At 42.6% G+C, this 27,816-nt stretch overlaps 1 protein-coding gene and 1 long non-coding RNA gene across 3 annotated transcripts; one reads left to right on the top strand and one right to left on the bottom strand.

Annotated features, from left to right (window-relative positions):
- Nucleotides 1-970: 970 nt before the first annotated feature.
- Nucleotides 971-1,969, bottom strand: LOC144003987 (uncharacterized). 2 transcript variants are annotated; one of them, XR_013279154.1, is made up of 5 exons: nucleotides 1,831-1,969; nucleotides 1,658-1,762; nucleotides 1,459-1,537; nucleotides 1,120-1,364; nucleotides 971-1,050 (listed from the first exon to the last, which is right to left on the bottom strand). It is a non-coding gene; the product is annotated as an uncharacterized LOC144003987 (long non-coding RNA). The 2 variants fall into 2 exon arrangements; XR_013279153.1 differs by having other exon boundaries at nucleotides 1,128-1,364.
- A 1,816-nt stretch (nucleotides 1,970-3,785) lies between these two features.
- Nucleotides 3,786-27,547, top strand: ntn4 (netrin 4). Its single transcript, XM_077500648.1, has 10 exons — nucleotides 3,786-4,175; nucleotides 8,062-8,615; nucleotides 13,409-13,690; nucleotides 18,466-18,592; nucleotides 19,195-19,380; nucleotides 23,947-24,160; nucleotides 24,306-24,394; nucleotides 24,528-24,596; nucleotides 25,691-25,858; nucleotides 26,825-27,547. Exons 1-10 carry the CDS (start codon nucleotides 4,130-4,132, stop codon nucleotides 26,962-26,964), a joined length of 1,875 nt encoding a protein of 624 aa, XP_077356774.1. The 5' UTR covers nucleotides 3,786-4,129; the 3' UTR covers nucleotides 26,965-27,547.
- The last annotated feature ends 269 nt before the right edge of the window (nucleotides 27,548-27,816 follow it).

The following is a 27,816-nucleotide window of genomic DNA, read 5'->3' as shown; positions in this document are numbered from 1 at the left end:
ATGATAAAAATAAAAATAATTAAAAAAAAACAATTAAAGCTGTTTAAAAGTCCCTAATCAAAGGTATAAGAAAAAAGCAAAGTTTTTAACCTGGATTTGAAAGCATTTACACTCGGGGCTGACTTCACTTCTGTTGGTAGCCTATTCCATCTGTGTGCAGCATAATAGCTAAATGCAGCTTCACCATGTTTGCTTCGAACTCTGGACATCTTACCTAACAAAATCCCAAATAAAAAATGTTTTAACATCTTGACAGCCTTCTTATTTTTATAAGTAGATGTGGAAAGTTAATATCGGCCTATATCTCTTAAAAAAAAAAAAATGGTGGGACCAAGTAAACCCAAGGACCACATGAGTAGCCCACAGGCCTGTTCCAAAAAAGGCTCACCAGTGATGGGGCTTTGTAATTTTCTAGGAAATGTGAAAATTTAAACAATGGAGACCATTTATACAAATAGTGTTGTATATTTGTTCCACAATTTGTGAGATCATGAACATGTTCAGTGTCCTAAATGGTATAGGACTGTCACAAACAAATAGAAAAATCCTATTCATTACTCAGATAATTTTATTTACAACAGTATTTCAAATTAACAGAACATGGGGAGAAAAAAAAAAAAACACAAGCCAGAAACATTCAAGTAGTCACTTCTTTCCATAGTTGGAAAGTTTTGTTTGTTTGTTGTTTTTTTTTTGGGGGGGGGGTTAATGCTGACCATTATACAAGTGCTAATTGGCAGAGTAAGTGGCCCTGCTCTAGAGTGACTTCATGGACAGTAAAAAGCAATGTTTGGAGCTCAGACAGGCATCCTGCCCAAATGCAATATGAAAGGAACCTCCAAAAATGTTTCACACAAAAATATTTTATTGTGCTTTGTGACTTTTTAGACTGCAAAAGCCATCCAGTTACAATCTGGATGGGCTGAGAGCCAAAAAAAAAAAAAAAAAAAAAAACTACTCATTTCATGCATTGAATGTTAATGCAATTTTACTGAATTTACAGTTTAAAAAAAATCATTCAAATACTGCCAATCTTGCATCCTTTAGCACCTGAGAGGAAATGAGAAAGTTGAGTTTCATAGCATAAGGACAATTTGAACAATTGAAAGACACGTAAACCTTTTGACCTTGGGGTGACGTTTGCCTTGTTTGGACATAGCGCACAGCAGGAGTGGAGCAGCGCTGGTCCTTCCTGCCGTGCACGGGTGTTGTCGGAGCGCTTGTTTGGGACCGCTTTGCATGGTGACGGGAGCGTGAAGGGCCATGAGCCGCGTGGCAGAGATCATGCCGGGGTTGTCTGCTCAAACCTGTACTTTGAGAAGATCCCGTGGATGCCTTCCAGAAACGTGCACTACACCACCAACCTGAGGATCAACAGTGTACACACGCATTCATAGCTTGCATATTTTTTGGGGAACCTTTCCTCCATTTGTGCTCAGGCCAAAGCAATAAAAGTACTGTTGAATTAGGACGCAGGCAGCTCCATGTGACGCTGTAGCTGCACTTTGCTAGGTAATGGCGTATGCAACAGTCCCATCTACGAGGTAAGAAGAAACAATTTCATATTTGACATACCATTCAGATCTATACTGTTGCCACAAGTTAACAAGCATCCCGTGTGAGGTACATGCAGTATTCAACCATTTATTGGACTTACCGATGTATAGACGGCCTCAAAGCCATCAAGCATGATCCCCAGCAAATGAGGTCCACAGCGTTCAAAAAGTAGGCTAACCATCATGACACTCCATGTCCAAAACTCCTTTAAACAAAAATGCAAAATCATTCAAATGGTGCTTGGAACTTCTGTGACTGCAGCTCATTCAGTACCATTGAGGATGGGATCAGCCAATGTGGACAAACACCACCCTGAAAGACAAAAAGCACACAAACAAATAGAACAACTGGGGAGTTGTTTGTCTTACCACGAATAAAAGAGCCATGCCATAGTTACGTCCAGCCACCAGGAAAGCAGCTTTTAATGGAACCTACCAGCCAATCGGTGGTTCCTTGTTGTGACACCCGAGGGTGACGCTCATTAGCAATCAATATTCAGCAGTTTGTGCTTGTGGGTCATGGAGGGACGTTTTCTGTCCCTTACCTGAAACTTAAATATAGCCTGTACGCAAAACAGTCTGTGCGCAAAATACATAAATAATTGGTGTAAATTGCAAATACAAATGTAATGTTGTGTTTATTTTTACAACAGTCATTGGTAAGACTCCACCACCTTTGCTCACTGCTCACCATGCATACCACCACCTGCACTCTCCATTCCAGCCATGTCTCTCATCTTTTTATTTAAAGTCCGGTGCAGTTTTGATTTCTGACCGAAATGACTGGAACAAAAAAAAAAAAACAATAAACTTCAGCTCATCATTCCAATAACATTGTATAAAAAGACACTAAAATGCTGTATTGGGTCTGCATAACACATTCTGTAAGCCATTTTTAACATTCCATTGACCCCGGCGTAGGAAATGGAGCAAGAAGAGAAATGATTGCCATATCTGGGTCATGGTGTCTCTGTGTCTGGGCAGCTCTTTTTTTCTCCAGGCACTAAAATGTCTGAGGTGTACCTCGGTTTTACGCACCTAAGCGTCACTGAGCCATATGGCAAGTTTCAACCTGATCTTTTTCACCCGCCAAAGGTGTGCTTTTTACTCCCTTTGTTGCTCACGCATATTTGGAATACTGCTGCTCTTACATCACCTTTTGACTTGTTAATAAGCAGCATGTCCATCAGCGTCCGTGTCACTTACGGTGTGAGGACGATGACGTGCAGACAACTTTTGTCACGCTGTTTGCGCAAAGTATTAACCCGACTTTGGAGATACAGTAATAATAAATAAAAGAAGAGATTGACATCTGTGACAAAAGGCGCAACAGGTGGGGAGATGGCATCACTCGACACGGGTCAGGGGCTCAAAATGGAGGTCGTGGTCCAATTTTGCAGCAGACCAAAAGCTGCGTCCACTGGAGCTTGACACAAATGGGCCTGGTCCGGACCCAGATGGAAAGAGAGAAATCATTTCCAGCATTATGTACCACTTGTAGCCACCAGAGGGAGTCATTTCCTCTTGTTCATCGCTGTTCACCTAGTATTCTTAATGCTTCATAAGGTCACCAAAATATGAGGAACATCTCAGCACCATGTAGCCAATAATAATGTCAAAACTGATTGAGTGTGGGAGAAAAAAATGAGTGAAAACAAGCACTTTAAGTTGCTCTATGATGTAATGTTATTTTCTTAAGGTAGTTATTCTGCAGAAGTGGCAAATCAGGTCTAGAAAGTAAAAACTCTGCCACAGTTTGGCTTCAGTCCCCGATTTTAGCTAGCTAGCTACCTCCATGGTGCTCGTTTACCTGCTAAGGAGCTAGATAGCATCAGTGGTTAAAGCCAAACTGTGGCAGGGGTTTTACTTTCTGGATCTGGATTTGCCACCTCTGCGATTCTAGATGTGTGAATGTGCTAATTTTGAAGCTCCTCAACATATTTCACCTTAATTCATTAGCAGTGAGATGCCACCAGATGGTGCTGAAACACTACTTTTACATTAGATAAGACTTTGGCCTCAGTGAACCAAACTTAGACTCAAGTTTACTCAAGTAAACAAACAAAAATGAGGTAAATGTGTAAACAATAAGCACTTTAAGATATCTTATAGATTTTGAATTATATTTTATTACACTTTTATTACACGTTCGAGGAGCTCCATCCCAGTCTGGAATGTTCCTTTAAGTGAAGTGCAAGTGCAGAGGAGGAGGAGCCGTCTTCCTCACTATGTGTGTGTGTGAGTTTGTGTCCTCACAGGACGAAGCGCTGCGCGTGGAAATGAAAGACGCTTGCAGGTTCCAGAGCAGCTGCACACGACCAAGACTTTCACTCCTCTTCCTCCTCCTCGGCGCTCTTCCTCACGGGATTATGCTTTCTCCTCCCGCCACACTCTTCGCCCTCCTCCTCCTCCTCCTGTGCCTTGCACCTTCGCCTCAGCTGAGCAACATAGAGAGGCCACACCGGATTTGAACCTACGCCGTGTTTTCTTTTGCTTTTTTATTTTATTATTTTTATTTTTTGCAGAACATCTCCATTTGCTCTTTTGTTGGTTTGTTTTGGAATTGAGCCGACATGCTGCGTCTGCTGCTGCTGAGTGTGGCCGTGTTGTCAGGTGCAGGTCAGTGGTAGTCCCTGCTACATCTCAAGTGTCATTTACACACTGAAGTTTATTGAAAAATGGGTTATTTTGAATGTTTGTAAGGCCACGGTTCCAATACTTTTATTCAATGTTTCACTTTTATTCTGCCATGACAATAACACCAACAACTTCATATTTTTAATTTCATTGTCATTAACCCGCATGATGATAATAGTTGATAAGTTAGTGTTTCACTGTTTATTTGATCACTGATTATTTGATCATTCAGATAATAAGAGGAGCTATTACAGATTTTTAACACATTGGCCAACTTTTATTCAATGCTCCTCTTATATTCTGCTCTCACAATAAGTTCACAACCTCATGTTGTTGTTGTTTTTTCATCTTAATCTCATAAATGAGCACAACAGTGAATTATAGTTTTATTGTTGTTATTTATCTGGGATTTAAAATGAAGTCTGGTTTTAAAAGATAATGTGTAAATATTGACCGATTAGAATATTCCAGCACCAAATAAGTGTGTACAGACATTTGACTCACTCACTGTTGACAACATTTAACTTTTGTCCTGCAATCTGTATAGCCTACCTCATATTTTCAATCTTAATCTCACGAACGCCCACAATAACAGTGATTATCTTGGAGTGAAGATTTGGATTAAAGTTTGCTGCATTAAGAGCTGCGCTACAAGTGTTAATTGCCCCCCGGCGATGAGCACAATGTGTTCCTCGGGTGACCTCTCCCCACCTGCAGACGGTTACATAATTCACCAGCGGCTCCTGTTTAACACAAAACAAGCCCCCTGACAGCTCCCCGGTCGGCGAAGCCCCATTTTAATACGTGTTGAGCGTCTGACGCACAAAAGGGGAACCGAGCGGGACGAAGGAGGCGGTGGCCCCGAGGGGTTGTTAGAGGCGCGTCTGGAAGGCGTCCGAACGCCGCTCAACTGCCAAACTCCATCTGTGTGACGGTGTGAGGCCGGCAGGTGCACAATGGCGCCATTATCCCTTTTGCGTAACGCTTCCGATCCAGCTAAAGCTCCTTATTGACTTGTGCACGCGCACTAGCCAGGAGGCCGCCTCATTCATCTTAATTGGACACTCCCTCGCTTGTTGATTGGACACGAAAACCGTTTCAATGTATCCGCACAAGTTTCTTACCGTTTGGGCTGTCATGATGTGGATGTTGCGGGACCCAAAGGCGGAGAAGCATGACAGGAAGACAAACGGGAAGGACAATATATGAAGCTTTATTTATTGCATCGAGGACTGGATGGAATGTGGACTGACGTGGCATGACGTCACTAGGTTTGACGTGGAGAAGACATGGACAGACGTGAAGATGACTTAGCATGACGTGATTTGGGTTGATGAGGAAGAGACTCGGCATAATGTGGAGATGACTAGAGTTGACGAGGGGACTGGAGAAGACGAGGTGACTGGAGTAGACGTGGTGATGACTGGGCAAGATGTGGAGAGGACTTGGCATGACGTGGGGAGAACGTGACCAGTTGTGGAGAACGTGACCAGACGTGGAGAACGTGACCAGACGTGGAGAAGGTGACCAGACGTGGAGAACTTGAACAGACGTGGGGAACTGAGTTGACGTAAAGACATGGAGATGACTTGGCGTGACGGGAGACACGTGACCAGGAGTAGAAAACTTAACCAAACATAGGGAAACTCGAACAAACGTAGAGAAACTTGCAGCACAGCTTACCACATTGGACAGGACAAGAAAAGACAATGCTCCCCCACCACGTGCACAAACACCACTCCCTAAATACAAACACTAACGAGACACTAACAGGACACACCTGGGACACACAGCAGGCAGAGGGAACCAATTAGCAACACATAGGTGGACCTACTCAGACATAAATGAGACAGAGGAAAAACACACAAGAACACCAGACAACCAACACTCTCAACAAAATAAAACAAAACCCAAACAAAACTGAAACATGACATGACATGGGCAGTTTATCCACACGGCGGCACAGTTTCGGAGCTTGAAATCACTACCTTTTGAAACCGGGCTCCAGAGTGGAAAGATTTTGAAACGCGCCCCGTACGTTGCAATGTGGACACCATGCGGGATACTCCTCCAGTGATGATGTAATTCTCACCTTGTTTGCTCAAACTCCTTGGTGGTCAAATTATCGTACATTTGCTATTTTTTAGGATTATTGATCGTACAGAGGGTCAAATTATCGTACAAATACGCTAATTATCGTACAGCTGGCAACACTGGTTTTGCGTGATGTCGTTGTACTTGAATCGCCCGGCATTGTCACTTTTCCTGTGTTCGTCTCACTCATCTGTATATATTACTAGATAACCGGTAACCCATACACACCCGTGGAAGCCATTGAAGCGACAGGGCAGCCATGTTACTCCTCCCATCTCGTGAGCAGACAACTGTTTAAACTACTTTGAAAACCCCCTTTTCTTTTATCGTTGTTTAAGTACTGCCTCAAATGTTCTCCTATTTCGATTCTGCAAATGTTTAGGATCGTATGCCGAGAAACGTTTCTTGGGAGAAGTAATACGGCGGCCTCACAGCTTCAAAAGTCCTGGCTTATTGGCTATTCAGATTAGTGGTTCGTCTTCTTCGCTGATTCTTCTTCGACGCTTTCCCTCAACTTTCTGTGGCAGCGCTACAGCGCCACTCCAGACTTGGCATATATATTACAGCCGTTAAACGTCCTCAGTGTCTTCTTTTGGACACTCGCATGTCTTGAGACGGTTCTGTTTGAGATTTGTTTGAGGAACAGGGCCTCAGTTACAAGGTAGTAACCTTGCCAGCAAGCTGAATTCTCGCAGTATTTGTTCACAAATACTACGAGAATACATCTTGTATTGCTCTCTCTGATACCTTCACAATCGAGCTTTTTTCGATTTTTATTTTTTATTTTTTTTAGATCGTACCAATGAGGCGTTGTTTAGGGTGGGACATGAAGCTGTGACGAAACCAGGAAGAAACGCCGGGTGAAACAAACAAACCTAACAAAAACATGGACGAATGGACACTACAATTAATTCTCTCCTTCAGAATGAATCACTGTTTCCTTGTGAATGTTGAACAGCAAGAGGCACTTGATGCATTTTTAGCTGGTAAAGATGTTGCTTTTTTTACACCCACGACAAGAACAAGACGGCATTTTCATCCATTGCCGTGATTGGTCAAAACAATAGCGCACATTCAACTCAACTCAACTTTATTTATAAAGCGCTTTAAGAACAGGCGTCGCTGTATACAAAGTGCTGTACATAAACATCAGTTTTGCACTAAACAAGAACAAAGCAAACATTTTGAAGTGCGAATACAGGTTGTTGTTTTTTTTTGTTTTTTTTATAAGTTAATACATTTTACATCAGTGAATAAATAAGTCTCTCCTTTCCTTCCTCCATCCTTCCTTTATTCCTCCCTAACTTTTGTCCTTCCTTCTTTCCTTTAGCTTAACTAAATTGCTCCCAAAAACATATAAATACATTATATTTTAAATGTTTAAGTGTCTCAAAGATGTATTTATACTTTTTTTTTTTTGTTTTGTTTTGTTTTTTTAATGCTAGTGCATAGAGAAGGCTTTGATGCAGCCTCTCAAGGGCCGAGAATGGGTGAAAAACATGATATAATTACAAAAACGGCCAGTAGCTGGCAGCAGAGTATATGAGATCAACCATGTTGAAAACAAGCTGTTTCCCCACAGTTCGAAGCAAATATGTAAATAATGCTAAAACTTCGCTATATTCTAATGGTAATTGCTGCAAAAATTGAAACAGAAATATACTTTGAAGTATAATGAAATGAAAAATGAGGTATGTGGAATGTCTCAAAAACGTTCTTCAAAGTTGTTGAGTGAGCTAAAATGTCGTTTTTTTTGTTTTTTTTTGTGCCCCAGGCGCCCCACTGGAGGCCTTTTCGCGAGCGGGCGTAGCCCCGCGTTGCGAGAGCCGCGCCTGCAACCCCCGCATGGGCAACCTGGCGCTGGGCCGCCGCGTCCTGACCCAGAGCGCGTGCGGCAACAATGGCACCGAGCCGTACTGCGCCTACTCCGAACCGGGCCTGGCGTGCGGCCGCGCCAAGTGCGGCAAGTGCAACGCCGCCCTGCCCCACCTGTCCCACCTGGCGGGCGCCATGTCCGACTCATCCTTCCGCCACCCCGACACTTGGTGGCAGTCGGCCGAGGGCGCCGACTCGGAGACGGTGCAGCTGGACCTGGAGGCCGAGTTCTACTTCACGCACCTCATCGCCGTCTTCCGCTCGCCGCGGCCCGCCGCCATGACACTGGAGCGCTCGCAGGATTTTGGGCACACATGGCAGATGCTTCAGTACTTCGCCCGCAACTGCAGCGCCGCCTTCGGGATCCCGGAGGGCAAGGCGGCCGGATCGGGCCGGGACGGAGCCGCCTGCACGTCCAAATACTCCGGGGCGTACCCGTGCAGCCGAGGGGAGGTGAGGCGCAAAACAGCCACGCGCAGCGAGCGCTAGCATGCTAGCTGTGCTAATGCTCACCATGCTAACATAACAGGCTCCTAGATGTAGTAAAGGCATATTGTTAATAATATCAAAATACAAATTGTGATGACATCATCACCGACACGAGATGTGCTTGCAATAAATTATTGCTGGCTGCCCATCCTACCGGAACAAATCCATGCAGACGCTCAGGCAACATGCCACAGATAGACGGACAGAGAATAGTGTGCATGTGCGTTGGTTGTGAGCGTGTGTGCATGAGTGAGTGTTTAACAGGCGTGCTTTAAACCCAGCATGAGCGCTGCCTCCACTCCACACCATTGATGTTTAATGCAAGCGGTGTGTGCGTGTATTCTTTAAGCTTAACTTCAGTCCATTGACAATAAAGTGATTCTTATTAATGCGCCCCTTTAAGTCCGACAGGCGTGTTATTAATATGCTGTGAGTTATTGAAACCAGCTTCATTTGGCCTTTGGGCATCCTTCTGCTTTGTTGCCAACCAAATTGAAGTCATCCAAATAACTGATAACGACCTTTTTGCTTCTTGGCAGTTGACGTAATTTGACTTGGATACAATACAGTACAGCAAGATAAGAATTTTGAGCTGTTGAAGTCGATAGACAATAAATAGGCTTATATCCTTGCCCCCGCTTGTCTTACATGCATGTTGTCAACATGACATGAATTATTGAAAGTGGTGTCTGCTGGGTACCCTCCGGCCGGCTTTGTTTGCAATCATTTTAAAGGGGGACAAAATAAATTACAACCACTTTTTGCACCTCTACAAGTGACATAATTTGGATTGGGTAAATTATAGTAATATAAATATGTGGAGCTCTTGAGTTACATAGAACATGAAGAGGAAGAATGTCACCTCATAAGCCTGGCAGTGAAATTTGCATAGTGCCACTTTTCAGCACATTTCTGCTGTATTACTAAGTATGTTGAAAGGTGCTAAAATAACTGATAACTGCATGTTCCCCAAAAAGAGATGATGTCATTGTGTTATTCGGCTTTTTATTTTCCACACTTTTTTGCCGCGTAATAACTCCCACATAATACTTCCTATTTACACCGTTCATATTTGAATATGATATTCAAAAATTCATGCCATCTTGGGAATATATTGTCTGATTTCACAGTACTTACAGTATTCACACAATTTAATGTTAAATATCAACATTTCCCCATTCATTTTCAATGGGACTGACATTAAACTTCTAAGTCCCCTTTTACGCCCACTTCCATACAAACAACTGATCAGTATTAGCAGCGCTCTGATACTGCTCAGTACCTCGGTATTTTGTATTGTTCAGTAACCAGAACATAGCAGGTTCGAATCCCACCTCCGACTGTACATTGCAAATATATCCAGGGCCATTATGCTAAGGAAAACATGTATCCCAACTAAATATCATACCAGGAAATGCATTCTAATTTCACTGAAATGATTGAACGTGTGTCCCCATTAAGTCTTACTTTCAGCATCAGATGTCACTTTTCAATATAAATACACTTATAAGCCATAATGTTTTTTACCAGATAAGTTAAGTCAGTGGTTAGCCTAGCTGCCTGCCGCACGGAAAACATCGGTTTGAACCCAGCTTGGGCAACTCTTTAGTACAAATGCAATATTTAATACTAATCATTGTTACTGATAATTATTTCAAATCCATTACTCTTGATGTCATTCGTCATTATTAAGTTTTGTTTCTATATTATCTGTTCTATATTCAAGGCAAGGTAAGTTTATTTGTGCAGCACATTTCATATCCAAGGCAACTCAATGTGCTTTACATAAGAAAAGACAACACATAAGCTTCAACAAACACAGTAGTTAACATTCAGAGCAAAGAAACTTTGTAATTACTACTTAATTACTTTGTAATTGTCACATAAGTTATCCTCCAATTTACTTCACGAGCATTCAGCCATTGGCATTCAGCTTTCACCATTCCCACGCAATTTCTTCGAAATTGCACTTACTCTATTTTTTAGTGAGACTGACATTGAACTTTTTCGCACTTGCGTACTTAAATGATAACAGCAAGTCCTCTGTAGTTTAATGGGGAGACTATTTAAGTCGACCTGTGACCAGTAGACAGGAGGCGAGGGTTCGAATCTCATCTTAGGCTGGTTGCATTTCTACTTTTCATTTATGATTCATCTACAATTGATCATTTGTAATTTTCACACAATTTATCTTTCATTATCATTCGATTAACATGTTGTATTTTTTGCTTTCAATTTAATGTTCAATGACACATTCACTACTATTATTAGTAATTACTAGTTACTAGTAAAACTACAACTATTACTACTAGTACAACTACTAGTTACTAGTAATACTACTATTATTACTACTACTCTTACTACTACTACTACTACTACTAGTAATTACTACTTAATTACTTTGTAATTACTATTTAATTACTTTGTCATTTTCACATAAATTATCCTTCAATTTATTTCACGAGCATTCAGCTTAGCATTCAGCTATTAGCATTCAGCTTTCAGCATTCCCACGCAATTTCTTTGAACCTTAGTCTAGTTTTCAGTCCCACTTTCCACGCCCACTTCCATACATACAACTTCTCATCGTTACCAGCTCTGTGATGCTGCTCAGTGGCACACTTGGTAAAGTACATTGTCCAGTAACCAGGAGGTCATAGGTTTGAATACCACCTCCGACTGTGCATTGCAAATGTATCCATGGCAATTATGCTAAGTGATTACATGTATAGCAACTATCTTAGTTCCATTTTTCCATCTAAATGAATGGCAGGTACTGCATGCCTAGGTGGCGCTATTGCATGAATTTTATTTTTTATTTTTTTGCATTTTTCCATTGGATATCATTAGTTCATTTTTTCCATCTAAATGAATGGAGGGTACTTTCAGATTAACACTTTTACATATAAATAGGCCATTAGCCATGATTTTCAACAAGCCAAATTGGCTCACATGTTAAATACTTGCCTGATGTTACAGAGACATGTAAGTGCATTGGTTCAAATCTCGCTTGGGAAATATTTTATTAGCATTCAGCTTTCAGCATTCCCACGGAATTTCTGCAGAAATGTCACTTTTGTCTATTTTAGTTTGGACTGGATTTTCTTACCAAGCATTTTGAAGGGTGCCAAAATAACCGCCTCTTACATATGGCGTTATTTGATTTTGGAGCTATTGAATTTCATGGACAATAACAGAGTCCCCCACCCCCCTTGCGGGCTGTTATCAATATGCCTTGAGTTATTGAAAAGTAATCCGATGAGGACATAAGGAGCGGGACGGCCTCTGGCGGGGTTGACGGCGGCGGGGCTTATGCGCGGCCTGCATCAAAGTGCATCTGAGCTGTTTGGGGATCTGATAAGGGCGAGAGCTGTGATGGATGACGAGGGGCAACGAGTTCATGCGCCGCAAGCAGACAGCGAGCTTTTCACCTGTGCGTATGTATTATTTACAGTTAGAGCTCTGAAGAATGCGCGTGTTGCGACAACTGTGACCTCCTTAGCGGAAGGCCGACACATACTTCCATATAAACACTTCATGTCGGCGAAATGCCTGCTGGGAAGGAAGTGCTGCTGTGGCCCTGATGGATGTTATGAGCCAGACGCCTCTCACGCATGCACACACACACACACGCACGCACACACACACCCCTCCATCATTGCCCATTGTGCCTGTTTACCAGGTTACATACACTCCAGCATGCTTTGATGGAATTAGCCGCCTCAAAGCCAGACTTGCTTTTTCGCAGGCCGGAACTCAGGCGAGGAAGATGACGAGTGGCCCACGGTGAACCCGCGCGCTCCCTCAGGCCTCATAAAAAGTCAAATATGGATCCAGCTCACCCAAACGTTTGGAACCTTTCTCACCCTGTGCGCTAATCATTAATATGCTAACACAGTGCAAAGGTTCTGTTTAGGTTAGGTGTCACGTACACATTTCAACAATTGGACAACGGAAGGTTGCTAAAAGTGGAAGAGTCCAGATTGGTTGTTTTAGTAGCCAATGGCGCCAAAAAGTGCTACTGTACACGTTAGTAGTTTCAGGAGAACAAGGTGGAACAAGCCAATATGAGCTTAACTAGATTGGTAGTTTTTCTTTTTCTTTTTCTTTTTTTTAACCAATCCATTTTTAGAGTGTAACATGTTCGTGTGTGTGTGTTAGTTGCCGGGGAATGGCAGCGCTGTCTCAGTCCTTTTGTGGCGCCCTGAGTTATGTGTGTCCGCGTCTCTGTCCCCCGTCTTTGTCTGGCCGGGCTCTCCGTGCTCTCCCGCAGAGTGGCGTCCACCCCACCCCGACCACCCCCCAGGCCCTTTCCTCCCCAACCACCCCCCACCCCCCCATTTGTGGCGTCCCCTTAATCGCGCACCACAATACGGCGACCCCGCCACCTTTTGCAACAAGCAGGAAATTAATAGTTCTCCACCCATCACACTTTCGGTGCCCGCCAGGCCGGCCAATCAGGGAAAGGCACACACAAAACAATGGAAAGAGACAGACACACACTTTTGATGACGAGACACTCTGCAAACACACACTTTTCGCGGGGTGTCAGTTACCAGCGGCAACTGTTGCCATGGCGATTTTTAAAGGATGTCCTGCACGCTCGTGGTCTTGTTGTCATGACGATGAGATGCAACGTTTAGATGGCCAAAACAACAAAAGGGTGCCAAAAAGTTTGTCTGACGTTAACCCTGACATGAAACCTCTATAAGCTGTGCATTTTATTTTGAAAATCCTCTCCTCCTCCTTCCTCCCAGGTGATCTACCGCACCCTCCCCAAGTGGGAGTCTCTGGACCCGTTCGGCCTGGAGGGCCAGCAACAGCTGCGGGTGACTAACATCCGCATCCGGCTTCTCAAGCGCCAGCCGTGCCCGTGCCAGGCTAAAGACGCCGCCGTCACACCGGGCGAGGCTCCGCCCACGCGCCACTTTGCCATCTACGACCTGATCGTCAAGGGCAGCTGCTTCTGCAACGGGCACGCTGAGCAGTGCGTGCCCGCGCCAGGGTACCTGCCCATCCGGGACCGTACCAACCATGTGGTAAGCCCACGTTTTACATGGACGCTTGCTATTTACTGACACCGACAGGCAGTCAGAGGAACTACAGACAGTGCAAAAGTCTTAGCCCCACCACTCGCTTTGACTTTTTATGACTTTGTACTTTTACTCGCTTACACCTATCTTTTTCATAGCACATTTCCCACTAATTGTAATCTGGCGATGCTCAATTCAAGTGATGGCTTTCTTTTGACATTTTCACTTGTTGTCATTTGTGCTTGTATTCTTTTTGTTTTCCTCGTTACTGTCAAATGGGCGCACGTCGGCGACCATGTTGGTTCAGGAAACAGAGATGCAAACACGCCATTAGTGGCCTTAATGGTTCGTGCAGTCACTGCGTCTCGCTTTGTGTTGTTGATGATAATAAAAAGGGGTGATTAGTGATGAGGGTGTCAGTCACCTTCTGTGTACACTTTCAACTCCTCCCCCCACATCCCCAACTCCAACAATGGCAGCATTTCCTGCTGGCTAAAAAACAAAGATGGAGATGGTTGTTCTCACGCATAATGATGTCGTTGATTAAGGTGTGCATCTCACACACACGCACGTACACCCCCCCACACACGCACACACATCTCTTGCCATCAGTGGCGGGAAACAAACACGATTATCTGTTTCCTCTTTTCACTCGAGACTTTTTATATCGTGCCAAGCGGCTCGTGTTTGCTTTGCCGTTTGCTTTTATAGTTGGCAGCAGTTGGGGAGAAAAATAAATGACTTAGCTGCATGCCATGGAAGTGTGTTGTCGGGGTGCGGCGCGACTAGAGGAAGAAGCCAGTGATCTTTTGTGGCGAGAAATGTGGAGTTTCCCCTTTAGTACCTTCCGTGAAAAGCATCTTAATGACAGCATTGACAAATGTGCATGGACGGCCATGTTGAGGATCAAAATTTAGGATGAGTGATATTTACATTGGTACCCCTGAAAGTGGAATAGTGTAACACATAACTTTAATACCTCTGATGGAACATGGAAAGTGTCAAAAAGTGAAACATGAATAGTTGGTACCACAAAAAAAAAAAAAAAAAAAAAGAGTGCTATGGTTAATTTGGTAGCTGACTTGATTTCCTTTTTGCAAGTGCCTGACAATCCTCTGGCACTCAGTTGGGCATATCAATAATTTAATGTATTATTGCTCAGCTGTTGCCATATTGAAAGACGAGATTCTGACGCCGGTCTATGTGCGCAATATTGCCTGCAAATATTTGTGTCGCGCCGCAGGTTTGAACAGTAAATCCTCTCTCAAGTGTCTCGGGGGCGAGCGGGCGCTCACCTGGACAACTTTTGGACAAACACGGTTACATAAGCGGTGCTCATCGGCTTTGTGTCGCCGCTAAAGCCAAATGGCGGATGAGGTGCGCGTTGGCCTTAAAACCATTTTGGATGAAACCATGAATGTGTAATTGATATGTAAAATCACGTAGCTTGGATTTAAGGGCAGTGTTTTGCTCATAAGGGGACAGAATGTGGAAAAAAAACTGATGATCATTTCGATGAACAGCATGACATTTAAAAAGGAACATGGTTTTAATCTTTTCTTTTTAGGAAAGTGGCATAGACTCAGTATGGTGCCAAAATGAAAATATACCAGTATCTATACTATGATAAATATTTTAATGGTGTAATAATTTATGACAGATTTAAAAAAAAAAAAAAAAACATGCACCATGAGCACCGCAATCAGTGTTGTTTTTTTTTACTTGCATTCGCCATTCACTCCATGAACTCTCATATTTTCTTATGAACTCTCATATTTTCTTATGATTGCGACACGTGCTGTCACTATTGAATCTTTTTAAAATTGATTATCCTATCGATTATTCCTTCGAATAATAATTTCTCTTCTATACATATGCATTATTAAATACCCACAAAATTAGTACTTGCTTAATGTTAGCAATTTTGATTAGCATTAGCGCGATTAGCATTTGCGTGATGACACAGGGGGCCAACAGCTTGCCCGCGTGCCTTTAGTTTGACACCAATGCTGTGACGGATCAAAGTAAGTTGAAGACAGCGGGTTAGCTTAAGCGCTAAGACAGGATCAGTTATGGGTTTAAGTCCCAGGAAATGAATGTAACAGTGTAATATCCTGTGGGTGTGTTGTGCAGATCCTTTCTTTTAATATGCTTTTCAAAGAAGTCGGTAACCTAACAAAAGTGTGGAATGCAACATGGGTAGGCAGAATATGCTGTATTGTGTGTGCATTGGGGGGGGGGAGTTAAGGAAGTTGAATCATTAGAGTCCAGACAGTGTGCGTGTGTGAATGTTTGGATGAAGGGAACTCCTGTTCAGAGTGATTACACTGTCTGTTAGTTAGCCACAAAGCTAACACTCATACACACGGTCATAATGACGTCCCTGGACAGCCACTGGAGGATACGCACACACACAGGCTGGACTAATTGCTCCACTTGAACAATCTTGCTTCCTCTCACTCATAAAAATGCTGATCTGCTCATTTTTGGGTGCCTAATCCGGTCAAATGAATTATGTAACCTCAACCCTGTAAAGTGTGACTGTGTTTGTTTTTAATGGCATGGCTTAAACGGCATATCGCGACGCACTTTCGCTCAAATCGACACCCCAAATATGAGCACCTTCATAGTTTTTTCAGGGCCGATACCAATACTGATTATTAGTAGGCAAGGAAGCCGATAACCGATATGTGGAGCTGATATTCTTTTGCAGTAAAATAAAATATATATATATATTATCCATCCATCCATCCATCCATCCATTTTCTTAACCGCTTATTCCTCATAAAAAAAAAAGTTTTTTAAAACAACTTTTCAACATGTTTAATGTTTTTCTTTTAATTTAAACATACAGTAAATAGACAGCATTGTTTTAAAATTCTAATAAAACTGTAAATACTTTCCAAACTTTGAACATAACTGTAATGGTAATCTTTTATTTGTTAGTTTTAATTTTAACAACAGCAAAAAGCAGCATCTCTTATAAAATTAAGTGAATTTTTTAATAAATACATACCGGTACATAAAAAGTTACATGAAATGAACCCAGTTTTAAATTGATCTCTTAAGTTGGTATCTCTGCGCTTGTGAAAATTTTGTGTTCTCGTCAGAGTTCGTCAAAGGTTTCAAAGGATGTTCGCATTTGTCAGAACATATTCAAAATGTCTTTGCGACTAGAAAAGCTGTTTGCGACAAGTTAATGACAACTACAAACTGCCTGTGAACACATTTGCAACGTTTTGCAACATTTTACGAACCCTGAAGAAAACACAAAATTCACTAAGTTTGCAAATATTCTGTTACGTTTAAAGTCTATCTAAGTTATTATATATTTGCTAAAATGCTTTATACGCATATGAACTTTAAGTGAACTGCTTTTTTTTTAGAACTGTACCAGACAGTGTGGCTGTGTCTAAAATGAGTCACACCATCTGGGGCAAAAGCGGAAACGAGAACTTTCATTGCTAATGGATAATCAGATGCTTATTTGCAACACACTTACATCCAAGCAGACAGATATGTTATTTTTAGATAATGTAGCGTTGCACTATTGTTCTTTCCCCACCCCTTTAGTGGTGCAACGCTATTTTTTTGGAACCGGACAGGAAATAATCCCCAATAAATAGAGAGGGCGCAAGAGATTTGCTAGATCATCTTTGACAGCTTGTACCTGGCAACTCTGCTCTCCTCACTGCGAGTGAAAAGGAATATGTCTTGTCTTCTCATCCTTGTGTTGTCATACTTATTTGTTTTGGTGTGTAAACCTAACACATTCACCGCTCAGAGAGATATTATCAGCATTATCGGCCTTCAGATTGTAAAAATGGCCAATGTCGATATTCGTAAAAATGTTAGACATTGGCACCGATAATCGGCCTGGTCTGTCCCTAGTTGTCGGCATCCCGAAAATGTGTTGTCCATTTGGATTGTCTGCTCACTTGGCAGCTTTAGAGCACCTCATTGTCTGCCATGAGTGCATTTTTCAGTCTTTCAAATTCGGCAGACGCTCTTCTCTGTAGAGTGAAATTTACGTTTGCACAAGCTGATCAATAATGTATTCGCGACGCCTACGTTTCATGCAAGAACATTTTCCCAGTGCGCGTGTGTGTATATGTGGCGGGCTGATCCGCTCTCAGCTCTCAGTTCACCTAGAGGACACATTGGGCCCGTCACGTGTTCGGCCCAAGTTGGCGACACGTCTCACACACGCACACCGTGGGAAACAATGTTGGAGTTTCGCAAACATACTTTTTGTTGGTATGTACCGTGTTGTATAACTGTGTGTCCCACATAGCAGTAGCACGGTGTAACGCAAACAAATAAAGAGCTTCCTCAAATGCCCTGACCCCCCCCCCCCATTCAATCATTATCCAGCATACATGGCATTCCAGCTCTCAGGAATGACAAGGAGATTGTTATTGTGCTCTCGATGCTGCATACTTGCACTCTTCTCATGCGCACGCACGCGCGCGCACGCACACAGGCCTTTCAGACCTGAGGCCCCTTTTATTGTTTCCAGCGATGAAACCAAACAATCAATCCCCATTCACTAATTTCAGTGGAGGGAAAAAGGGATGGAGTGGGAAGATATCCCGGAAGGGTCAAAAGTTGTCAGAGGTGACGGAGACGAAGAAGAAGGCTGTGTTAGTTAGCGAGGAAGTGGGGGCACCTGTCGCGTCTCACGTGGGGGGAAAAACGGGCCTCGCCATCACACTGACGTCTTTGTCCGTCCGCTCAAATCCGTCGCTAATGAAGCCCTCCCTTCGTCCCTCGTGTGGCAGGTCCATGGGAAGTGCGTGTGCCGACACAACACGGCCGGCGACCACTGCGAGCGCTGCGCCGCGCTCTACAACGACCGACCGTGGCAGCCCGCCGACGGCCTGACGGGGGCGCCGCACGAGTGTCGCAGTGAGTGGAGACGCAACGCAACCTGAACTGCACACGTGTACCTTACCAATATGGCCGCCCTAGACACACGCTTTGAGGCGTTAAATGTCAGGAAGAGCATTTGACCCTAATTTCTTGTTTTGTTTTGTTTTTTTGAGCCAGCAGACATATTGTACATTAGAATAAATCTCACAGTGGAACACTAAACCAAAAAAAACAAAACTGGAATATGACAATCTTATCTCAATTTATTATCAAATTCATTTACTCTTACAGAGCATGCTAACCTGAGCCTAATACACTTGTACCTCTCCAATATGGCTGCCAAACGTGCATTTAAAGCACTTGTTATTTTTATACTCTGATTGTCTGATAAGTCTAACCTGCATGTTACTGCTCGTCCTGACATTTCAGGACCTCAAATGCGTGTGTTGGCAGCCATATTGGTAAGGTACAAGTGTGAGTTGTTTTGATGTGCAGTTGGCTAGCAACTCTGTTGGTTAAATAGCTAGTTAGTGTAAATAGTGACTGTAACTATAGAAAACAAGTAAATTTTTTAATCTTATTCTGATTGCTTCCTTGCGTGCATCCCACCCACTTACCTTTCTCTCTCTTTCCACCAGAATGCAAGTGTAACGGACATGCTCACAGCTGCCATTTTGACTGGTCGGCCTGGCGGGACTCGGGCCAGCGCAGTGGTGGCGTGTGCGACTGTCTGCACGACACGGAGGGGCGCCAGTGTCAGAACTGCAGGGTTGGCTTCTACCGGGACCCCCGGCGGCCACACACGGCCCCTGACTCTTGCAAGCGTAAGACACACATGCACACGCACACAAACACACACACACTTTGATTAAAAAGGGATCAAAGGGGTTCAAGGACAGAAAAGCGATGTCATATCCTCACGAGAAGATCACAGCACTTTACTTAGCGTCCTATCGGGCATATTTACATGAATTGCTTTGATGTTCTGTGATGTAAGTACTGGGTGGTCTTCTATGTAGCTGGCGCAAAACCATTTTGTGACTATGCGCTTATTAATTTAAGCACGGTACATGCTCGCTCCGTTAGGCAGGCAAAATGTGAACTATTTACACAAGAATGAGTCTGGAAAGTTAGTGGCGTGTGTCAAAACTGTGCCTATCAGCTTTTATTTTCCCTATAGTAGAGTGTGCGGACCCCGAACACGCCACAGGCGTTTTGTTGAATATTTTTCCATCAAAAATGAATGTTTAAAAATCAATTCAGCCACCTATTGAATTGATTCAAGAATTGTGCGCTGTAATATTGCAATATATTGCCGAATCGATTTTTTTTTAACACCCCTAGCCATTGCCATTCTCTTCAGTTCAGAGGATGCACCAAAGCTTTCTGTGTGCTCTAGCATTAAAAAACAAACAAAAAAAACATAAATACGTCTTTGGGAGCATGGTAATATTTAAAATATTATAAAATATTGTAAGTGTATTCGCACTTCAAAATGTTTGCTTTGTTCTTGTTTACGGCAAAACTGATGTTTATGTACAGCACTTTGTTTACAGCAACGCCTGTTCTTAAAGCGCTTTATAAATAAAGTTGAGTTGAATTGAGTTGAGTTAAAATAGAATGTATTTACATGTTTTTTGAAGCAAATAAATTAAGAATTATCCTAATCTTTAATAACATGAAGTAACTTGTGAAATTCTGCACATTTTTTAAATTGTAAAATACAGCTTGACCCCACTCTCCACAAATATGCATTATTATTACATTTATTACTGCTTTATTACTGCAGGCTTGCTAAGTAAGGGGCGTTCATTAAACGCACGTTTAAAAAATGAGTTAAAGGAACTTTAAATCAACTCAAAATTAACACACTAATTTGAATACGGTGTTCTCAACTTTGAAGTTAAAAACAAATCAAAATGAATGTGTCTTCTTGTGTCCACGTGACCTCACATCCTTACGTCGCCCAGCAAACTAACTCATAACCTCAAATGGTTTTTACGTCGATCACAAATTTCATACTTTATGAATCATCGTATCACCCGCAGCGCGCCGCCAACGCACTCTTCCTCATTCTCGCCAGGAATGAGGAAGAGCGCAAGCCGGGACGTGCCGCTGGATAACGCTGATGATTCCTGATGGGCACCTGGCCCCGCGCGTGCGCGCCCCTTTGAGAGACGTCATGCGTCCAAGGTTTGCGCCGGAGTTAATCATCAGATGGCGGCATACTTTCGCCGTGAGTCAGCGGGGAGCGCGCTTGTCCATCTTGGCTCGTTTTGTGTTTTCTGACGGCTAAATCACAGCAGCGGGGTAATCATTGCAGGGGTCGTCTCCACCGCGCGCGTCTGCGCGTGTTGGGGCCGAGCGGCGTGCTGCCGGGCCTCCGCCGATGGGACGAGTCTTGAGTAAACACCAGATAGCCATCTATAAACACGCAGCGCTGGCTACATTCTCGCCGGCGATTATCTTTCAGATGTGACCCCGTTGTGAGCTCAGCTTGGCAGGTATGCCTGCCTGCGTGTGCGAGTCCAAAACAACTCCAAACTCAAAATGCACCAGACCATCCCATAACATGCTGTGTTTACCCTCAAATCAATTTGCTGCTGGTTTTTAATTGTAACCATGGCAAACAGAGGGCCTCGTGAAGGTATGTAATCATACAGTATTTTATCATGTTTATTGCTTCAAAAGAGGTTTCACGTTATTCAATATTTTTTCATTTGAAAAACATGGACATTAGGTACATGTGTACTAGGGATGTAACGATATCCAAACATCACGATACGAGGGGGGGGGGGGGAGATTTAAAAAAGATCACAATATTGTAAAAAAAAAAAAAAGAGCTCATGATAAAAAAACACAATATTGTGGTTTTGTACATAACAGTAATGCATATAAACCACCTATAATCTCAAATAATATTGAGGCACTGACTTGCTAGTGAAAGCACACATTGATCGCTTCACAAGCAAACAATTAGGTTCTCCTTCATCTGACAATTAGCATAGATTTTAAACATAGAAGGCCAAAACATCCCTAATGAAAATTAAATTGCACTAATAAACTAGCCACTGGAGGGTGCCGAACTGCACAAATGGAAATCAATCTGACTTTTTAACAGATGTGCTGCTTTTAATTATTGTGAACATGACGACGACGATATTGTGGCAGTTTTGATATCACGGGTCAATATTAAAGGAATACTTGATTCACTGAGTATATATCCAGTATGAATTTGACAACTTCATTATTTTTCTTGTACAATTAATAACTTTAAAAAATTATTTTTCCACTTGCTGTCGACTGAAGATGACATCACCTGTGCTGAGGAAGTAGGTAACGACCAATCATGGCTCATCTGTTTTCTGGGTTTGGTCAGCAAACAGAGCCATGATTGGTCGTTACCTACTAACTCAGCACAGGTGAGGTCCTCTTCAGTCAACAGCAAGTGGATCAATTTGTATTTTAAGGTTTTAATTGTACATGAAAAATAATGAAGTTACCAAATTCATTCTGGACAAAATATTCTTTTTGCTGCCGAAAATGGCTCAATGGAGTCAAGAACACCTTTAAAAATTCCATTGAAAACTATTTAGTCTTATGATAATGACAATATAGGGCGGTGTGGCTCAGTGGTATGGTGGTCGTCTCCCAACCCAGCGGTTGTGGGTTTGGTCCCATGCCATTGTGAACACATCGAAGTATCCTTGAGCAAGATACTGAACCCCCGATTGCTCCTGATGCTGCGTCATCAATAGGTGAATGGGTAGTCAAAATGTAAAGCGCTTTGAGGGCCTTGTAAGGTGGAAAAGCGCTATATAAATGAAGTGCCATTTGCCATATAGTCACTGTCGTGCAGAAACATATGCCCAAATATGGTCAATTTCCTTTCCTCCCCTGCAAATTGACGATGCAAGACAGCTTTTTGTAACGAATAGCAAGCATGGCAAAAATGGAAAAAATAGTTTAAAAAAAAAAGTGTGCAATAGTGCACACGAGATGTCCAAGTGGGGGGCTGCGTGTAACCGAGGATAAAAAACATCAAGGTTGTGAAATCCTCTCCTCTCGCGCCGACAATGGAGGAATTTCCCTCCTTGGCGAGGAACATTGCGATCATACCAGAGTCGGCGGGGGGGACGGCGTAAAGAAAACAATCTTGTCATGCGCCACACAAGCTGGTACACAGCAAAACAGTAGGAGGGGGAGCTACTTAAAAGTACAGTAGCCAAGTATTTGCACACCGCTGTTTCCCATCATCAGTAGTGTGATGTTCAAACACGTTAGCATGCATTTTCCAGCATCACATGGAGCTGACCGTAATGTCTATTGAACATTAACATGTTGGATAAGCGTGTAAAAATGCACAGAAATGCGCTTGTAAAGGCCCCAAACTTGTTTATCTTCTCACCCTTGCTCTTAATAATGTGTGTGTGATAAGTCTGTCTGTTTTAGTTGAGATTAAATTAATAGACAGAAATTGGTTCAGAACACAAGATATTCAAAGCTACTTGGCTGATTTTCCTCAGAAACGTAAGCTATCCAGCTACCTTTGCTTGATATTACTCAGAAATTGGAGTTACGCGTCTAACGGCGTTCACTATTAATTAGGGAAAAAGAAGTGAAAAGGATCACTTTTATCCAAAATTGATGACAGAGTAGTTTAGCTTCACTCAAAAACCTATTCAAAATGCTAAAGCTAACTGGCTATATTTGTCGAGATGACTCAGACATTAAGAGACCTGATTAACATCCGCGCATTGACCTCGGGAAAAAAAAAAATGAAGTAGTAGTTACGTGACTGGAAATCATTAGCTATTTAATTAGCTGTAGTCAAAACTGATGCTGTGTGGCTAACCATGCTCATGTAGAATGGTTGAAAAAAAAGACTAGCGGTACTCAGCTTAGCTTGCTTAAAAAAATACTATCAGGCAAACCTAGTTCAAGTTTATTCAAAAACTGAAGATAACATATTACTCACATATATTGGGGGGGAAAAAATAAGCTAGTCTGCTAATTGATTCGCGATATTAAAAAACTGAAGTTACGTGGCTAATGTTCCTCACATAGTCTCATAAAGAAATATGTAAAAATGATGGGTGACCAGATTTTCAAAATTAATAACCAGAACACTACATTTTTGCTGAAAATCAACAACATGGAGCTACAACTCCATGTGGAACTAACTTCATAATGGCAGGTGCACCTAGATTAAGATAGATACCAGCAACTCTAATAAAGAGAATAGTCTATCTAATTATGAGACCCAGAGCGTATTGAACTTTTAGGCAAAACCTTAAGAAATAAACTGTCTTATTAATAATAAGGCAGAGTTGACTCAAGTTGACCCTACAAGTGAATCTTTTGTCCAACTTGTTTTCTCCCTCTCCCAGCATGCAACTGTCACCCTTTGGGCTCCATGGCCGTGCACGCGGCCGGCGACGCGCTGTGCGACCCGGCCGACGGCGATTGCATCTGTAAACCCGGCGTGGGCGGCGCCCACTGCGACAGGTGCATGGTGGGATACTGGGGCTTCCACGAGTACGGCTGCCGGCCGTGCGACTGCGCCGGCGACTGCGACCCCTTCACGGGCGACTGTGTGCTCGGGTGAGTCGCACATAAAAACCTTTTCTCGTTCGTTCGATGCCGAATCTTCCACGGCTTGTTGGGGGAGAAGCGGCAGTTAAACAGCCCAAAATCCCATTGTCAGGATTAGTCAGATATTTTTGTGTGCCTTGTTGTCGTGCGACAGGTCGGACTTGTACAACTTAGAGGGAAACTCCAGCGAGCCCGTCCGGATCTTCAGAGTGGACGAGCTCTTCTCTGCCCTCCATTACTCAGGTGCGTGTTTGTGTGTGCTCTGATTGTCCGGTTATAACTTTCAGACACATTCCTTGGTAGACACACACACTAGGATTGCATTCTTAGGACAACACAGCACACATTACTGGATGCTGTGTTTGCCCCCCCGCAGAGAAGTGCGAGTGCAAAGAGCAGCCGCTGACCAACAGTAAACTGTTCTGCACCATGAACTACGCATACGGTGAGTGATTCGACGCGCATGTATGACGTCATCACGATGCTTTATTAGGGATGTAACGATAAGCGCAATGTCGTGATCTTGTGATATTAAAACTGCCACAATATCGTCGTCGTCATCCCGTTCACAATATTTAAATGCAACACATCTGTTAAAAAAAAAAAATCAGGTTGATTTGCTTTCGTGCAGTTCTACCACCCCCTGGTGGCTAATTTTTTTTAGTGCAATTTAATTTTCATTAGGGATGTTTTGGCCCTTCTATGTTTAAAATCTTTGTTAGATGAAGGGGAATGTAATCTGCCTGTGAAGCAAGTCAACATTGCATTAACAACATAGCATAATAATAATAAAACATTAATAATAAAATAATAATAATAATAATAACCTAACATTGCTCTTATGTACATGCACAATATTGTGTTTTTTTTTTTTACAATATTGTGACCTTTTTTAAATATTGCCAGCCTACCCACAATATCGTGATAATTATCGTATCGTGAGCTTCAAATCGTGATAATATATCGTGACGTTTGGATACCGTTACATCCCTATGCTTTATGGTGGTGGCGCTTTCCAGGCACGTGCACACCGAGCTACTAGGTGGTGTGCAGGCACCTGCTCTTTTGCCCTGGGTGAAATTAAATTCAACAAAATGTGTAAACAATGAATTTGAAAAAAAATTACATTGTCATCAAATCATTTTTGTGTATCACAAAAACCTGCCATTTGAATAGGGGTGTGTAGACTTTTTATATCAGATGGCGCTTCCCTTCAGCTCCTTTAATAGTTTATTGACTATATACTATATACTATACTGAATATTTTTAGAATCGATTAATCGATCGGTTATTCAATCGATTGCTCGACGAATTGGATTCAATTAATTTAATTTTGCATTAAAATTTATTATAAAAGCATTTTTCCCTAATTTAATTAGTTAATTATTTAAATATTATTTTTAAGAATGAAAAAAAATTTCTTCAACAGATTACTCGATTATTAAAATAGTTGTCGACTAATTTGATAATCGATTACTTGCCGATTTGTCAATTAATTTTGACAGCTCTAACTGTGTCGCACCTACCTGTTGGTTTCAGTTCTGAAAGTGAAAGTGCTGTCAGCCCACGACAAGGGCTCGCACGCAGAGGTGGAGGTGAAGGTCCAGAAGGTGCTGAGTCAGAAGGTGAAGCTGCAGCGGGGCCGCCTCACGCTCTACCCCGAGTCGTGGACGGCGAGGGGCTGCACCTGCCCCATCCTCAACCCAGGTCGGTTCTCAAGCTTCTGTCACGTTGTGTGGAGCGAGGATGTGGTGGATGGACACAATGGCGGAGAAACAAGGCAGGGAGACAGATAGGAAGGGAAACGTGAGGAACATTTCAACAAAGATGGTGATGGACATGACGGGACGGAACATGAGCAGACTGGTTAAGACATGGACAGACTTGGCAGGACTGACTTGGCAGGACAGACTTGAGTTGACATGGAGAGACTTGAGTTGACGTGGAGATGACTTGAGTTGACGTGGAGATGACTTGAGTTGACGTGGAGATGACTTGAGTTGACGTGGAGATGACTTGAGTTGACGTGGAGATGACTTGAGTTGACGTGGAGATGACTTGAATTGACGTGGAGATGACTTGAATTGAGGTGGAGATGACTTGAATTGAGGTGGAGATGACTTGAATTGACGTGGAGAGACTTGAGTTGACATGGAGATGACTTGAGTTGACATGGAGACGACTTGAGTTGGCGTGGACGAGAAAACACTTGGCGTGGACGAGAGAACACTTGACCAGACGTTTAGAAACTTGGACTAGACGTAGAGGAACTTGGACTAGACGTAGAGGAACTTGGACTAGACGTAGAGGAACTTGACTAGACCTAGACGCTACCAACATAGCTTGCACACCTTACCTGGAACAGACAAGACAAGACAAGACAATGCTAGCTCGACGCATGAACAAACCCCACTGACTAAATACAACACTAACGAGACACTAACAAGACACACCTGGGAAACACAGCAGGCAGAGGGCACTAATTAGCAACTGCAATTTGGGTTTTGAATAAGGATTAGGGTTTGAAATTAGGGTTTCAATTACGAGCAAAAAAAAAAAAAAAGTTCAATAAGGTGAACAAAATAGTTATCCAAATCATTCTAAAAAAGTGAATCCTGACCAGAGAAAAATGAGCATTTTCTTGCGCATGACTCTAATGTGGTATTTGGTCAGGTGTGGAGTACCTGGTGGCAGGTCACGCCGACAGGAGGCGGGGCCACCTGCTGGTCAACATGAAGAGCTTCGTCAAGCCCTGGACGTCCATCTTGGGCCGCAAAGTGCACGCGCTGCTCAAGAAGGACTGCAACTGGTAGAATTGAGACTTTCCTACAGACAGACGGACGGCCTCCACGCCAACTCTGGATTATTCAACTCGGATTATCGTTTTGGGGCTCGTTACCCCGATTGACTATGGAGGAAAAAAACTGCGCACTTTAACCAGCAAGATGGACTGGAATGGAACATGGACGCACAAAGATGCACACACACACATACACTCACAGTGAGAGCGAACAAGCCATACGAGCCACTACAGGTGGTTTTAGTCCTCGCCAGTCCAGGTGCGCCGCCGATCGGCCCCGAACGTGAATGTATTAGCATGTATGTATAGGTGAGTGTGCGCGCACATGTGAGGAGAATCAAATGAGGTTTAAGCACGAGCACAGTTCCGCTCTTTTTCGTCTTCATTTCTATTACTACTTGTCCTTGCTTTGTACAGTGTTATTTGTATATCGATTTAAATATTATTATTGTCATGAGACGGAAATTTTTCAGCTTTATGATAGTTTGTGCTTGTATGTTTTTTTTTTTTTTTTTGTAGCATCATATCACCACGACACTCGCGCCGTTTGTCGGGCTTTTCATTGCAGTGATAATACAATTATCAACGCACCATAATTTTTCCTCATTATTTTTTTTGTCTTTAATGTTTACAGCAAAAGCACACAAATTATTTAAGCTATCTTGCTAAAGTTAGTGCCTCCCTTTACTGGTTAGGTTAACTGGGTAACATCCTCGAATAGACTAAAACAAATGGATTCGACTATTATAAATATAAACATATATATATATATATATATATATATATATATATATATATATATATATATATATATATATATATATATATATATATATATATATATATATATATTGACAACAATCCC

The sequence above is a fragment of the Festucalex cinctus genome, chromosome 16 (assembly GCF_051991245.1).
Source record: "Festucalex cinctus isolate MCC-2025b chromosome 16, RoL_Fcin_1.0, whole genome shotgun sequence".
NCBI lineage: Eukaryota > Metazoa > Chordata > Actinopteri > Syngnathiformes > Syngnathidae > Festucalex > Festucalex cinctus.
Note: the sequence above shows the minus strand (reverse complement) of the source record. Positions and strands in the feature narration are given on the sequence as shown.

Coding starts and splice junctions, on each gene's coding strand:
- ntn4 (XM_077500648.1), top strand. CDS start 4,130: ATGCTGCGTCTGCTGCTGCTGAGTGTGGCCGTGTTGTCAGGTGCAG. Junction 18,593..19,194: donor GGCGCCGCACGAGTGTCGCA/GTGAGTGGAGAC, acceptor TCTTTCCACCAG/AATGCAAGTGTAACGGACAT. Junction 25,859..26,824: donor CTGCCCCATCCTCAACCCAG/GTCGGTTCTCAA, acceptor GTATTTGGTCAG/GTGTGGAGTACCTGGTGGCA.